Below are 15186 nucleotides of genomic sequence, written 5' to 3' on the forward strand. Positions count from 1 at the left end.
CAGGCTGAGGCTCGGCACGTCTTAAGTACTCAGAACGGCGCAAGCCAGCAGCAGCGGAAGCAGACCTTCCAGAAACCCAGCTAACGACCCAAAGAGAACGCTTTAGGCAGAGCTTAAATGCATCAAGATACTATTTATAATAGCTTAAAGTTAAAAAGGACAACAAATCTAACAGGTATGTGATTTAAGTATGGCATAATCACACAATAGAGAATTTTGAAGCCAGTAAAAATCTTGTTATAATGATGGAAAAATATAAAAACAATTTTGTTAAGAAGACAATAGAAATACAAATACATAGTGTAAGTAAAAATTACAGCTGAAGCAAAAATCATGCATTGGGGGAAAAGAAGAGTACAAGTTCTCCTTTAAAAAAAGGTTTTCATTTATCCTAAAAGGTTACATTGTTCATTTAATTTGGAGAGTTGGAGGAGGGAAAAAGCCTGCTTATTTATCTCTCTCTAACTACAACTGTCAGTTAATCTCTTGCTGCATCTCTCTCCACCCCTCCCCCCCCCAAAAAAAGAAGTGGGAGAGTTAGAAAATCAGTTGTGCAGCTGTCACTGTCGGGGTGGTCTGGGCAAGAACCGGTGGACACTAAAAGGGGGCAGGGTGGGTTTGAGGGGCAGCAAGATAGTTTCCGGGTCTTAAAGTGTCTCCCACAGAGTTCCTATTAGACACGAGGGAAAGTCCTAAACGGTGCAGGGTACCCCTCGGTCGGGTCTCACCATTACCACCACCACTGCCTCTGGACACGACACCCCGAGGAGGGCACGGACACATGCATGCAGTGGACACACAACTAGATCTCATCGTGAGAAAACACTACAGAAACCCCAAATAAGAAGCACATTATTGAAAACAAAAGGGAAAGGGTATTTTTCAAAAGTCAATGTCCTAAAAGACAAAAAGGCATAAGAACTATTCCACATTAGGAGACTAGATACTTCCTAGGTGGGACCCTGTTCTGGAGGAGAAAAGCTGTAAAGGACGTTAGTGGGACAACTGACAAAACCGGACATGTACTGTGATTCAACTCCTGGACCAGTGTTACATTTCCTGAATTTCCTGTATTACGATCACTCAAGAAAATAAACTTGTTCCAAGAAAACACACACTTCAGTATTAAAGAGTAAATAAAGCATGACAGATGCAGCCTATTCTCCAATGGTTCAGCAAAAACAAAGTAAGTGTGAGTTTATGCATCAGAGCCAAAGACAGCAAAGATGAAAACTTAAGGAACTAGAAAAAGGACATGTGAGCTACTTTTATTATTCTTGAAATTTTCTGTAAGTAAGAAAACTATTTCAAAAAGCTTGACACCTTCCTCTTGGGAGGAAATATTCCTCTTAAAGAGGAAATCCAATTACAAGTGTTCAAAAACTAGACAGCTAAATCTGACTAGCTTAAAAAGCAGACCCCTCCAGGAGGCCCGACGAAAGCCCCCTCCCATATTACAAAGCACTGATTTCAAAACATCTGCATTCATTAAAAGAAAAAAATGCAACAATCAAATGTCTGAATAAACCAGAACATCATAAATATGTAAAGGAAGGACAAATATACCTAATAACTTTTTCCAGGATTTGATGAGGGACTTTGCTAAAGATGTAACTTCTTCATCTGTGCTCTGCTTGCGAATAGCATTTACTGACATTCCGATTCTTGTGGACTGAAAGGCAACAACAACAAAAATTTGTACAAGGAAATTTATTTCAGGCAATTCAGTGTTTCACTTCTTTTTTCCCAGATGCCTGTTTCCATTTTAGAACAGAAAAAAACTTCAAGTACATGAAATCTTTTAACAGTACACTATAGACTTAAGACACACACATCTTCAGATCAGCATCGGACTCTTCAAGGTTCTCATCACAAAGCTCTGCAAGCATGCAGCCTGCGCCCACAGGAAGGCCGGGCAAGCCAGTCCTGCTGACGAGAGAACAGAACGTACAACGTCTGTGTCTGCAGACAAGGCAGGCTGACACCGTCACGGCTAACACAGGCACTTTGTTTCTCCACAGTCTCCGACGTGCATTATTTCACATAACCACTCGCTGCAACTTATAAGGAAGACATCCAAACAAATACCAGCACCCACAGAGGTTTAAACACCAGCACATAACCAACATATTAAAAACAGTTCACAGAATATAGAAAATTTAACTTGTGGTGATGCTGTGTGCCCAGAGCTATGCTGGGCACACCCATATTTATTAATTTTCCTAACAACCCTTTAAAGTTGAGATCATTGTCCCTGTTTTTAAATATGAAGAGATTGGAAGTACCAATAAATGACTTGCCCAGCATTACACCATTACTAATTGACAAACCTGGAATTTTAATCCAGGTCTGTCACCTCTGAAGTCCATGCTCTTTCCAACACATCAGCGGTTTTCAAAATGTGCTCAAAGAACAAAAGCTATGACAGGTCAATTATAGATGATAAATAAAAAGTGGTAAGTTACTCAGTAAGTTCAGGCTGTCAGTAGACAATCTTTCAAAACATAGTTAATAGATTCAATGCAATCCCTATCAGAATCACAGCTGCCTTCTGTGAAGACACTGATACGCTTGTCCTGAAGTTTATATGGAAGCGGAAGGGACCCAAAATAGCCAAAACAATCTCGGAAAAGGGGAACAAACTTAGAGGACTCACAATTCCCAATTTCAAAACTGAATACATAGCAACAGTAATCAATACAATGTGGTCCTGCATAAGGAGAGACATGCAGATTAAAGAACAGACTTTAGAATCCAGAAATAAACCTCTACATTTTTCATCATTGATTTTCAACAAGGATGTCAAGACAATCACTGGGGAAAAGAATATAAAAAGGTGGAACAACTAGCTCTCCATTCAAATGAGAATGGAGTTGGACTTCTTTATGCCACACATGAAGATTAACTTAAATCACAGACCTAAATGAAAGGGCTAAAACTGTAAGACTCTTAGAAGAAAACATAGGAATAAGTCTCTGTAATCTTGAATTAGGCAACGGTTTCTTAGACATGACACCTCAAAGCAGAGCAACCAAAGAAAATAGATAAATTAGACTACAACAAAATTTCAAACTTCTGTGTTTCAAAGAACACCACCAGGAAAGTAAAGCTATTCTACAGAACGGGAGATAACTGTATTCTAGAACATATAAAGAACTACTGCATCTCAATAATAAAAAGACATATTACCGAACTTAAAAGTAGGCAAAGAATCTGTATAGACACTTCTCCAAAGACACACAAATGGTCAACAGGCACATGAAATGACGTTTCCTCATTCAGTCATCAGAGAAATGGAAACCAACACCACAATGAAACATCGCTTCACACCCACCAGGATGGCTATCATCAAAGACAGATAAGGGCAAGTGTGGACAAGAATGTGGATAAACTGGAACCCTCATTTACTTGCTGTTGGGAATGGAAAATGGCACAGCCACTTAGGAAAATAGTCTGGCAGGTCCTCAAAATGTTCAACATAAAATTGCCATACCACTCAGCAGCTGCACTCTCTTAGGTATCTACCTAAGAGAAACAAAACATTTTTACATGTAAACTATCATGTCTTTATAACCCCAACACAATTTCTAATCCTAATAAAAAACTCAAATGTTTGTTATATAAATACACCGACTTTCCAAGGAACGAAGCATACAAAAAAACTAAAGGTGTATTATATAGGATAACCCTACCCAAAGTCCACACCTTCTATAAAGCTACGCATCTTTTGAACCCTGGGATTACTATGTTGCTGTCAATGTGGTTATCCCTACATAGATCTGCCAGGATAAGGTCACACCCAGGTGGTAAGGTGGTGACTCAAAGGCAAGGTTACTCTCAGAACTGATTTGCCAGAAGCTGCTGACCCTTGGATGGGACATCTGCCCTGGGAAGACAGGACTTAACGGCTCGCCCCCTCTCTCTTTCTCTGGTCCTACAGTTAGAGGAGGCGTTCTTCACCTCTTCGCACCACGGATCCCTTTGGTAATCGGAAGATTATGGGCTCCTTCTCAGAATGCTTTTAAAATAAGTTAAATAAGATACATAGGATTACAGAGAAAACCAATTACATAATATAAAGTTACAAAATATTTTCTTAAATGTGACATGGTAATATATGCGCTCCTTTATTGAAACACTGAGTAAGCTCTAGCCTAAGTTTAATAGCCAACATAATAATGAGCAAAACCAGACGTCAGTACACCCATAAGAACTACAATATGAAGTTAGAACGTCTGTGATTTCTCTCAGCTAGTCATAAACAATGCTAATATAATTGTGGTCCACTGCCTTCATAACTGAAATAGACGCTCAATTTCAGTTAGATGTTAGTGAAAATAAGTGATCTTTTTTCTCAACCACGTACATACCCCATCACACTTTGCTAAATTCTGACTTAATGGAATAGACATATCAAAGGTGGCACTCATACAATAAGAAATGTGCACAAGAAAATAGCCAGACTCATGTTGCTAACTATTTCCTTTCCTTTTTAACATTCTGACTTTTGTTAAAGTTTTAGGTTTAGTCTTGATGGAACATTAAGACTTCAGTAACGAGTCTCCGTAATGACTACTTGACATCTGACTGTGCACACGCCGGCTGGTGCAAAGAGAGGAGAGCGAGCTGCCACCCTCACCCTGAGGCCACGCTCACCCTGCAGCAGCAAGGGACAGCAGATAGGAAAGTGAAATCCTGGGAGATCAAATCAGGGCCGAGAGTCCAACTTCCTTTCACAGTGAGATTTCATTTCCACTGCCAACCCAGGACATTCGGGTTTTATTCTTCTCGAGGAAGGCAACGTTTTTCTATAATGGTAACTCAGTTTATTTATTTACGTTACCACCTTAAAAAAACAGAAGTTAATAATGGTTTACACTGTAACAGGAAAATACAAAAATAATTATATTGGTACGGAAGGTGTTTCAGTATTTCACAACTGCCTATTCAAAAATCACGACACACAGCAGCACATACCTGTAGTAACTCCAGGGTCATGGGAATGTTCTTAAGCTCCTTCAACAAATCCAGTGCTCCAGCCTATAAAGCAAAGTAATTTCACAGTGAATTTCCCAGACAGTAAAGCAAGGAGTAACTAGAGATTTAAATTTATGTTTTCCTGTCCACAATTCACTATGGCTCACTTATTCATGTGAAGAGAATAGTAGACAGAGATGCAGATAAGACAGAGAGAGTTTTCCAAATAGGGCTTGCGGCTCATTAGAGGATCATAAAATCCGTTTACTATGTTATGACTCAGTTGTTTTGTGATGTTTATTTTCAGTATTTATTTACATGTGTCCTGATGAGAAATATATAGTACATCTCTTACTGTGGTGGTATGACCCACCCCAAATTTCCATGGCAAGCCCCTGTGTGAGGACGGGGGAGTGGGAATGGGGGTCCCGAGGCGCACCCGCTCACACACAGGGAGAGTGGGGGGGGCACCGCCTCACTGGGGTGTCTTGACATCTCTGTGGCTCACTGCTCTGTCACAAGAACACTGCTGTCTCCCTGGTTCTCGCAAAGGAGTAAAGAGCAAATTCTGAAAGAAAATCCAGAATTAAAATCTACGTTAAGCTCACAGGCCTGTCCCCTGCCAGTTCCCATCTAGGATCAAAAGGCTCCCATGTAGCTGAAGATGGAACAAAGTAAGACTCATGGAAGATTTATGGAAAGTGGCTCAAGTTAAAAGAGCAATGGAATCGCACGAGAAGCAACAGCTCCCCCTACAGGCTGTGGCCAACACTGCAATTTAGATATTCATTCAATCTACCCGACATCATCTCACCTAATACATCACTTAATCTGTCATATCTTATTTAGTCTAACAGTCACTTAATGTACTTAGTGTACTATATTTGGACACACTATTCTATATACCACTAATTAAAAAACGATTAAACTAGAATAAGAAACTGTCTTATTTCCTCTTACTTTCACAATTCCTTCAGACTTAGAATTTTTATCATACATCAACTTTTACATACAGAAAAAGAAAAATATAAGCAAAACTGGCTAAGGTGTTTCTAAAATTACTTCGCATTCAGCATCTAACGCTTATGAATCACTCACTGACTCAGACTCAATAATATCTGTTTTTAGTCCACAAAAAGTTATATCAAGACACTAATAATGCTGCATTTCACAGAAGAATCCACAAAAGAGCTAAGAGCCCTTAGCTCTTGGCAGGCACCGCAGTGTGCAGAGCTCAACCCCTTCACCCCCACTGCTCTTCAACCATTCGGTTCCTTGGGATTCAGAGCGCGCTCCACTCACGGTTCAGAGCCCCTGACACCCATCCTGCAATGCTGACACTGGGTTTGATGTCCTGCCTGTGAAAATACATCCCAGTGGCCATCTGGCCAACAATACGTATCTCATTCTGCTCTCTGAAATGTGAAAATGTGAAAACGAGGCACCATGCGGATCAGTGAAATACAGCACACGTCAGGAAAACAGAACGCCCCAGCGCATGCCCCTCATATGCACTCCAAAGCAGGAAACAAGCCTGGCATCTCATGGTATCATTATATTTCTCAAATTTAAAATCAAGCAAGGATTTCCAGCCATATAATTTTTCCATCCAAAGCTGACAGACAGACTTACCTGTGGAGAATAAAACAGTATTAACTTAACTTCTGGCAATAAACAGGTATGTCATTTTAATTTAACCCAGTCCTTCAAGTTCAACAGAAATTATGAAATGGGGGTAAGATATAGCTCAGTGGCAGACAGCATGCCCAGCATGCACAAGGTCCTGGGTTCAATCCCCAGTGCCTCCATTAAACAAACAAACCTAATTACTTCCCCCCACATAAGAAAGAAAAAAGAAATTATGAAACAGGTTATTATGAAGGATTTTAGTGATTCATTGCTTAAAGATCCCTTCTGATCATAAAATGCAATAATTTCTTTTTATTTAGAGGTAACTAAAAAAAGTAAAACATTAAATTGTTAAAAAATAAAACACTGACTTTAAATTTACTATTAATCAAGAATTTCTACAGGCATGACATTTTCGTGAGCGAGTGTCTTCAATCCCATATCAGCAAATCCCCAAACCAAAATCCTTTTGAAAACCGAAAGATTTCTCCTAGATTTTCAATAAACTCATTTGGTAGCAACATCTAATCTCAACAGATGCATGAAACTGTTTATGTTCCACTTCTCCCACTTCACGTGAGAGTGCTGCATTTCACTACAGAAATGCTGATGTCTGATTGCTGGAAACTGCCCAGATCTTGTTGCGGATATTACGAAATATATGATGTATGTACCATATTATCCTTATAAAACCTGAACAATCTGGCACTCTCAAATATATCAGACTCTAAAGGTCTTAAGAGACTGTGGACCTGTATCCTATATTAACCGTAGGTAATTTTCTTCCACCCAAGTCTCCATGGTCTTTCAGATTGATTTCTGACCTAGCATCACTCAGAAAGGAAGTACAGCATCACAATTCTACAAGTTTCCTAAGACAAGAGCCCAGGGTCCCAACCTTGCCCCACTCACTTCCCATTCCACAGGCCCCCTTGGCAGCTGTGCTCCGTGAACTCGGTGAACAGCATCACCAAACAAACTGTACTCCACCCTTCCCCAGTCATCACCTGCCTCCAAAGGTCAAGTCTATCCGATTGCAGCATCTCCTACAGGTAATGATGCAAGAGAAAGAAAGATTCTACTTTAACTTCCAGAGTCAAATTTAGTTCACAGTACTGGCTGGAAAATAAACAACAGCAACATATTACTGTATTACATCGTTGACACTGCTGTCTGTCATCAGAAACAAGCACTTTTACAAAGTATGGTATTCAGACCCAGCATCTACAAGACTGTGCAGGACACAAACATCCTTCTCCTCAAGGAGATGTAAGAGGGAAGGAGTAACACGGAACATGCGGTTAAGAACACGGGCTACGTGTATGTGACAGACCTGCATCCACATCCCTGCTCAGTCATTTTCTAATTATAAGATCTTGGGAATATTACTTGGTCTTTTCATGCCTCAGCTTCTTTATATGTTGGTGAGCATAATACACCGACCCCCAGTAGTTAAAATAGTCAGGTGAGGTAATATAACACATACGAAATATCGAAACAGAGTGCCTGACACATAGGAGATGGCTGATGAGGCGTAGAAAAAAATTTTTAATTATCTATTTCTACCACAACAGTATTTTCAAAGAGCCATAAAGCCAGTATTTTAAGTGAGCATTATTTAACCTCAACCAACTCAAAATACTTCTTAGTAAGAATTATGATGCGATTTCAAGGTTTAAAAAACTATGATGCCACTTTTTTTTTTAGAAAGGAAACACATTATAAATATTTGAGTTACAGCTCAGCAACATCACTATAAACTAGGAAATATAATTTTACTGTTACCTCAATTTTGTAGTTATTCTACAGCAAAAGCATAAGTGACAAAAGAAAAAATATATAAATTTGACTTCACAAAAATTAAACGCTCCTGTATTTCAAAAGACGTCATCAAGAGAGTGACAACAGAATGGGACACAATATATGCAAATCCTGTCTCTGATAAGGGTCTAGTATTCAGAATATAAAGAATTCTTACAACTCAATAATCCAAATACTCGATTAAAAAATGGGCAAAGGACCTGAACAGACATTTCTCCAAAGATATACAAATGGCAAACGAGCAAAGAAAAATGTTCATCACCATCAGTCATGAGAGAAATGCAGATCAAAACCACGATGAGACACCACTTCACACTCACAACGACGGCTATCATCAAAAAGACAACGTAATGAGTGTTGGTGACGATGCGGTGAAACTGGAACTCCCATACACTACTGAGAATGTGAAATGTGCAACAACTATGGACAACAGTTGGGCAGTTCCTCAAAAGGCTAAACATAGTAATTAGATAACCCAGCAATTCTACTCCTAGTATATACCCAACAGAAATGAAAACGTGTCCAAAGACTTGCTCAAGAACATTCTTAGCAGATTACCCATAATAAGCAAAAAGTGGAAAGTGCCCAAAATGTCCATCAAATGATGAATGAATAAACAAAACACGGTATATCCATCAGCAGAAAGGAGAGCTACTCAGCAATACAAGGGAATGAAGTACTGACACATGCTACAACACAGATGAACACTGAAAACATGAAGTGGAAGAAACCAGACACAAAAGACCAGACTGTGTGATGCCATTTATACCACACGTCCCAAACAGGCAAATCCACAGAGAAAGAAAGTAGACTGGGGGGAGGAGGGAGATGGTGACTATTTAATGGGTTACAGTTTCTATTCAGAATGAGGCTATTCTAAAATTAGATAGTGGTGACAGTTGAACAAATCTGTGAATGTATTAAAAACCACTGAATCGTATACTTTAAAAGGATGAACTGTATTGTATACCTCAATAAAGCTGTTATAAAAAATTATATAGTCATTCTAAGTTTTGATTTATGCTAATTAATCTAACCCTGATAGGGAAACGAAAGTTCTTTCTGCAAACCAGGTACCATCAAGACTTACATTCCAAGTATCCCAGCTCCTAGGAAATTCTAACATGTTTCAATTTCTCTCTCTGCACAATTTAATCTACTCAGCCCTTAGCCTTCAATGAAGAAAAAATAGACAAACCTCAACGCCACTCACAAAATGTGTCCATAAACTTGAAAATTCTAAGTTCTTACCTGACTCCTCTTTCCAGTCTAGTGTTATAAATTCTTTACAAAGATAATCCAGAAGGTTTTTTAGCCCTTACCATATCCTAGGCCAAGAATTTTCTATTCATCCATTCTTTACTAAGTTATCTCCAATTTACCACCAAGAAAAACATTTTAGAGATGTTAAGAAACTTGCCTAAGATTACACAGCTAAAGTTTGGAAGAGCCAAAATTTGAACCCAGATGAGTAGTCAGATTTGCTTACTGACATCAAGTCAAAATGACAAGAAAAAAAGCTAAGTAAAAAACAGCCAATATCTGAAAATTTGGAACTAATTTATGTGGTTCATCATGGTCTCAAAGTGTGTACTTGTAAAACTGCTAATACTGATTAAAATCAAGTATACACATGGGGCAACATTCTGGGTAGTACTAGGGTCGATGTTGTGGGGATATTTAGGGAAATCTGTCTGCTCCAGAACAGCAAATACCCTTACTTCCCAGTCGTATATGCACTGAACTGGACCCAGGCAAGGTTCAGACACAGATGCAACGGTCTTCTAGAGAGATGGTACAGCGAAACAAGAGTAGAACTGGATTTGAAGCAAAACGGATTTAGATTCACATCTTAATTTGACCACTTTCTAGCCATATGGCTTAAAGCGATTCACTTAACTTTCTAATTGCTTCATTTCCTTGTTTTTAAGAATGGAGATAATACTTATCTCAACAAACAATCCGAGGAGTAAATGAGATAAGGTAGGTATACTTAGTAGAATGCATGGTTCAGAGCAGTAACTCAATAAATGGTTTTACTATTGTTTAAAAGTGACACCTATGGTTTTGTTAAAACAAACAAATATCTAAAAAGATATAGATAAGCAACTAGGTCCTACTGTGTAGCACAGGGAACTATATTCAGTAGCTTATAATAACCTATAATGAAAAAGAATATGAAAAAGAATATATATGTATAACTGAATCACTATGCTGTACACCAGAAACAACTATGAGAATCAACTATGCTTTAGTTAAAACAAACAAACAAAAACTACAGCAAACCAGAAAAAGAAAATCTAATAACGGCATTTAAACTTCAATTCATAACACAACCATTATTTTTCAAGCAAAGTTCACTTTTTCTCAGTATAAAAATAATATGAAAAATAGCTCACAGGGAAAATCTAGAAACCACAAAAAAAAAAAAAGAGAGAGAGAGAGAGAAACAAATCTACCATAATCCTGTAACCCACAGAACAACTTCAGTTAAATTATTGAACACTTAAAAAGCTATTTATGGTCTGTTGATGAGCTTTGAAGGGCAGGGAGGGAGAGTCATTCAGACCATTTCCCTTTATTTCATTTGCCTGTTTGAACTTCTGTAAGACAGACAGGAAAAGAGAGAATAAAAAAAAGTAAAAAGAGACAGTCAACCTTAACCTTTCTTTTTGGAGAGACGTTTCATATCGGTAAAGTTTTGTACTACCAGAAAAATAGGATTTGAGAAGAATGAGACTTGAGGCCTATCTGCCGAGCCCATCCTCTTTCTCTCGCAAACACGTTATGCGTTTACAATGTGAGAACTGCAGATAAATACAAACTGGTCCTCAACACGCCTGCCCACTAAGGAATCCTTCGTTTTTAAGAAGCATCAGTTACAGGGAGAGGAAACAAACAAACAAAAACAAACACCTCGGGCACTACATGATTAAAGAATACACATTATATAGCCTGAGTTAGAGAAAAAAAAATCACCCAACAAAAGGCCTTTTTTCCTAGGAGCTAGCTTCTACTGTGGGAGTCTAGGTTCTCTCCCCAAAGAAAACAACTTGCCAGTTTAAACAAAGTAACAGACATGTTCAGCCTATCAAATACCCAGAACTCATCACTTGCAGTAGAGAATGACAGGGCTCCATCCATAGGAAGGAAAAACGGCACAAGTAACGTCTGGCACAGAAAACAAACAGGATATCCTTTAAAAGGCCAAAATTGCAAATACAGATTAACAGGGGTATGAAATTTCATGCTGGGCAATGCACCTGTCAGAGGAAAAGAGGAACAGACCATGTCTGAAGTCTGAAGAATTCAGTGTTTAACACTACTTCCTGCTCTGGCATGCTGACCAGTAGAAAACCTGGGTCCTGGCTTAATCCAAATTGCACGCTTAATTTGAGTAGGTGAACTACTTGATCTCTGACTTGGTTGCTTATTCTGTAAAGTGGATACAGCATAGCTGTGTCTCCTGAGTCTCAGAAAAATTTTGCACAGACACTTTGTAGCTCTGAAGTGCCGCACAAATCAGAGCATCCCTTTCCTCCTTAACATTAGTTTGACAAAGAATTTTAGAAGTTGAGCTGAAAACAGATGACTCTTAAGCAAAGGACTAAGAATGGCACACACACACACAGGTGGTCAGAGATGCAGAAACTGGAACACCTCATAAAAAACCACCAGAGGACACCTTCACATAAACACATTATCATAACAGATAGCGCCACTGGCATTAACCGTAAAACCACTTAGTGAGTAGCCTGCAACGACATTTGTCCAAATCCATCTACCAGCACACCCTCGTCAGTGTGTGTGCCTAAATTATTTCTTCCGCACTGTACCGCCTAACAGGATCGACTCGTAAAAAAGCGTTTAGCTACTTGCCAAGCACACCGCTGGCATAGTTAAACTTTTTAAATTGCTAAACAAACATGCAGGGTAGTTGAGATAATCAAGTGAATGTTTGGCCTTCTTCAAAAATAAGATCCAGGAATCTCACATCTTGCTTTATCAGCTTGAGGTCTAGAACACATCACAGACATCCCTCTATTTGATGTTGCTCGTCGTTGGCCAACGAGCCCGGAGAATGAATTCTCTCAAACAGTGAGGGCTCTCTGTACTCTTTCGATTCTTAAGCGAAATCAGCGAGGCTTTAGCACCATCAAGTTTACAATAATAAAGGAGAACGCCTCGATCAAGTTTACTAGACTGCACCAACCACGAGGGACCCCGGAGCGCCCAGAGTGGGTCCTAACGCCTGCGGCCGCCGGACCGAACGCCCTCCCTGAGACCCCCTCCCCAGGACTCCCTCCTTAGGACCCTCTCTCCTCAGGACGTGGGACAGGATGTCCCCCCAGGACTCCCTCCCCAGGACGTGGCTTCAGGACCACCCGACCCCCACCAAGACAGCCTCCCCAGAATGCGGCCACGAACAGGACGCTCCCTCAGAGCCCCTCCTCACAACCCCCTCCCCAGGACGAGGGAGAAGACGCCCCCAGGACTCCCTCCCGAGAGCCCTCTCTCCTCAGGACGTGAGGCAGGATGCCCCCCCCTAGGACTCCCTCCTCACAACCCCCTCCCCAGGACGCGGCCTCAGGATCAGACGTCGCCCGCAGGACCTCCCCCAGAACTCCCTCCCCGGGACGCGGCCGCGGGACAGGATGCCCCACCCCCCATCTGGACCCCTCCCCAGGGCGCGGGCCTCGCCGGCGTCTCGCGGGGAGGCCGGGCCGGCAGGCAGGCGGCGCGGGCCAGGAGCTCCCTCGGGCCGATGGGCCCCCGAGTCCGGCCCCCGCCCGCCGCCCGGCCTCCCTCCGGCCCGCGCCGCCGGCCGCGCTCACCGCGTTCTTCTTCTGCACCATCTTGTCCATCTTCTTGGCAATGCGGACCACCTCGTCCTCCATGGCTCCGGCAGGCTGCGCAGCGCCCAGCCGCGTGGGACGGGAAGTGGGCGAAGCGGGCGGCGGGGCGGCAGGCGAGCCCAGGCGCTCGGCGAGGCCCCACAGCAGGCCGGGGCCTAGGCGCTTCCTCACCACCGAGCCCGCGGCGGCGGCGGCGGCGGCGGCGGCGACGCTCCTCCCCCGCAGGCAGCGGCAATCGAGCTCCGCGCGTGCCGAGCAGGCGCCACCAATCGACAGCGGATGGCTGGGGAGGGAGAGCTGAGGCGCCACCAGCTGGGCAACCAGCCCGCCGGGCGGCAGGGCTCCCCGGCTGTCGTAAAAGTGGGCGGGAGGCGGGGCCAAGCACGGCGCTCGTTCCCTCAGGCCCCGCCCTCGCCCGCCCCGCCCCGCCCCGCGGTTCCCGGTCCCCCAGGCTGTAGCGCCCGCGGAGACCCTCGCAGCGTCGAGCCTGAGCCCAGGCGGTTCGGAGGATGGGACGTGGGCGGGTTTACAGTCGATCGGACCCACCGTGACGGTGGATTGAAGTACAGAACCCCGTCCCTGCAGACCCATGACCGTAGATTGGATCGTTGTGGGCGTCTCCTTGTTTAAAGTCAAGTCATCTGTGAGCTCCTTAAGGATGGAGACTCAGTCTTGTTTCCTGACTCGGAATGCAGGGTGCGCTTTGAATGCAGTTGAATAGTAGTTGACAGAAACGTTCTCATCAAAGAAATTTAATGAGGCATCTCACCTGCTCTGAAGATCAGTGAGGAAGGTGACAGCCTTAAGCCGAGGCAAAACATTAAAACAGCTGTGTTGTCAAGAGTATGGGCTCCTTCAGTTCTTTGCCCAGTTACTTGCAAGCGTATCCCATACCCAGGTTAACGATCATTAATCCAAACTCACCACCTCATAGTTTTTCTACACTAATGTCAGATTTTGTTCTAGTTTAGTTATTCGGGGGAAAGAGTAATTTGAACCGTATCTTTTTATTTCACTTATTTTGTTTCACTTTTAAATTATCTTTTTATTATTGACTCTCAAATTGTAGTGAGAATATATGACAAGTTACTCGTTCTAAGGTGTTTATTGAGATTTGTTTCGTCAATTTTTATAAATGTTATGTGTCCTGGAAAAGCGTGTATTCTATAATGGCAAATCTGAAGTTCTGTAAAGACCTATTAGCCCAAAATTAATTTTTTGTTCAAATAATTATATCCCAGTTTATTGCCTGCTTGATGCATCAATTCATGGGTATGTACAAGTCTCCATGTATGATTGTGGATTTGTACATTTACTCTAGTAATTGTCGCTTTTGTTTTTTTTCCAAAGATTCAGTTTATTACTCTTTCACAGCGGTAAGATACACATAACATTGTCAAAGGACAAAACTAAAACAACCTGGTGATGAGTGTGATGTCCTTGATCCAAGGAAAGACACTCCATGGGTGGGGGCACAGGGCCTCACAAACAGTGGGTACTCTTTCCCAGGGATTGGAAGGCAAGAGTGAGGTTTATAGAGCTTAAAAGGCAACCCTGAAACAGGGCATGATTGGCTAAGGAGGTGGGGGTTTCCTTACAAGGTTGGTGGGTCCCATTTTCTAGGGTGAGGTGGACTCACCAAAGCTGGATTGGAGGATTATGATGGTGGCATTAGGTTCCCTTGGCAGATATTTCCCCTAAGTGCAGGCTGACTCAGGTTTAGATTTGTGAAGTGGGTCACACCACTTGTGGGACCCCCTATACAAATTAACTTTAACATGAAATTTACCATTTTAACTAGTTTAAAATGTGCACTTTGGTAGCATTTAGTACAATCACAATGCTGTGCAACCATCACCACTATCTAGTTTCAAAAAAGATCTTGAAAAATTTTCATCATCTC

At 41.9% G+C, this 15186-nt stretch overlaps 1 protein-coding gene across 2 annotated transcripts in view; it reads right to left on the minus strand.

The window, feature by feature from the left end:
• The window catches only part of TCEA1 (transcription elongation factor A1), a 28720-nt gene extending 15183 nt beyond the window's left edge, over nucleotides 1–13537 (minus strand). The window contains exons 1-3 of one of the 2 annotated variants that reach the window (XM_074354926.1): nucleotides 13263–13537; nucleotides 4978–5040; nucleotides 1567–1672 (exon numbers count right to left, since the gene is read on the minus strand). In XM_074354926.1, the coding sequence (XP_074211027.1) occupies nucleotides 1567–1672; nucleotides 4978–5040; nucleotides 13263–13325 (232 nt within the window). In that variant the 5' untranslated portion in view covers nucleotides 13326–13537. The remainder of the gene's footprint in view (nucleotides 1–1566; nucleotides 1673–4977; nucleotides 5041–13262) is intronic. The other variant, XM_074354925.1, reaches the window with a different exon arrangement.
• Nucleotides 13538–15186: the final 1649 nt, after the last annotated feature.

This window comes from Camelus bactrianus, chromosome 29 (assembly GCF_048773025.1).
Source record: "Camelus bactrianus isolate YW-2024 breed Bactrian camel chromosome 29, ASM4877302v1, whole genome shotgun sequence".
Taxonomy (NCBI): Eukaryota; Metazoa; Chordata; class Mammalia; order Artiodactyla; family Camelidae; genus Camelus; species Camelus bactrianus.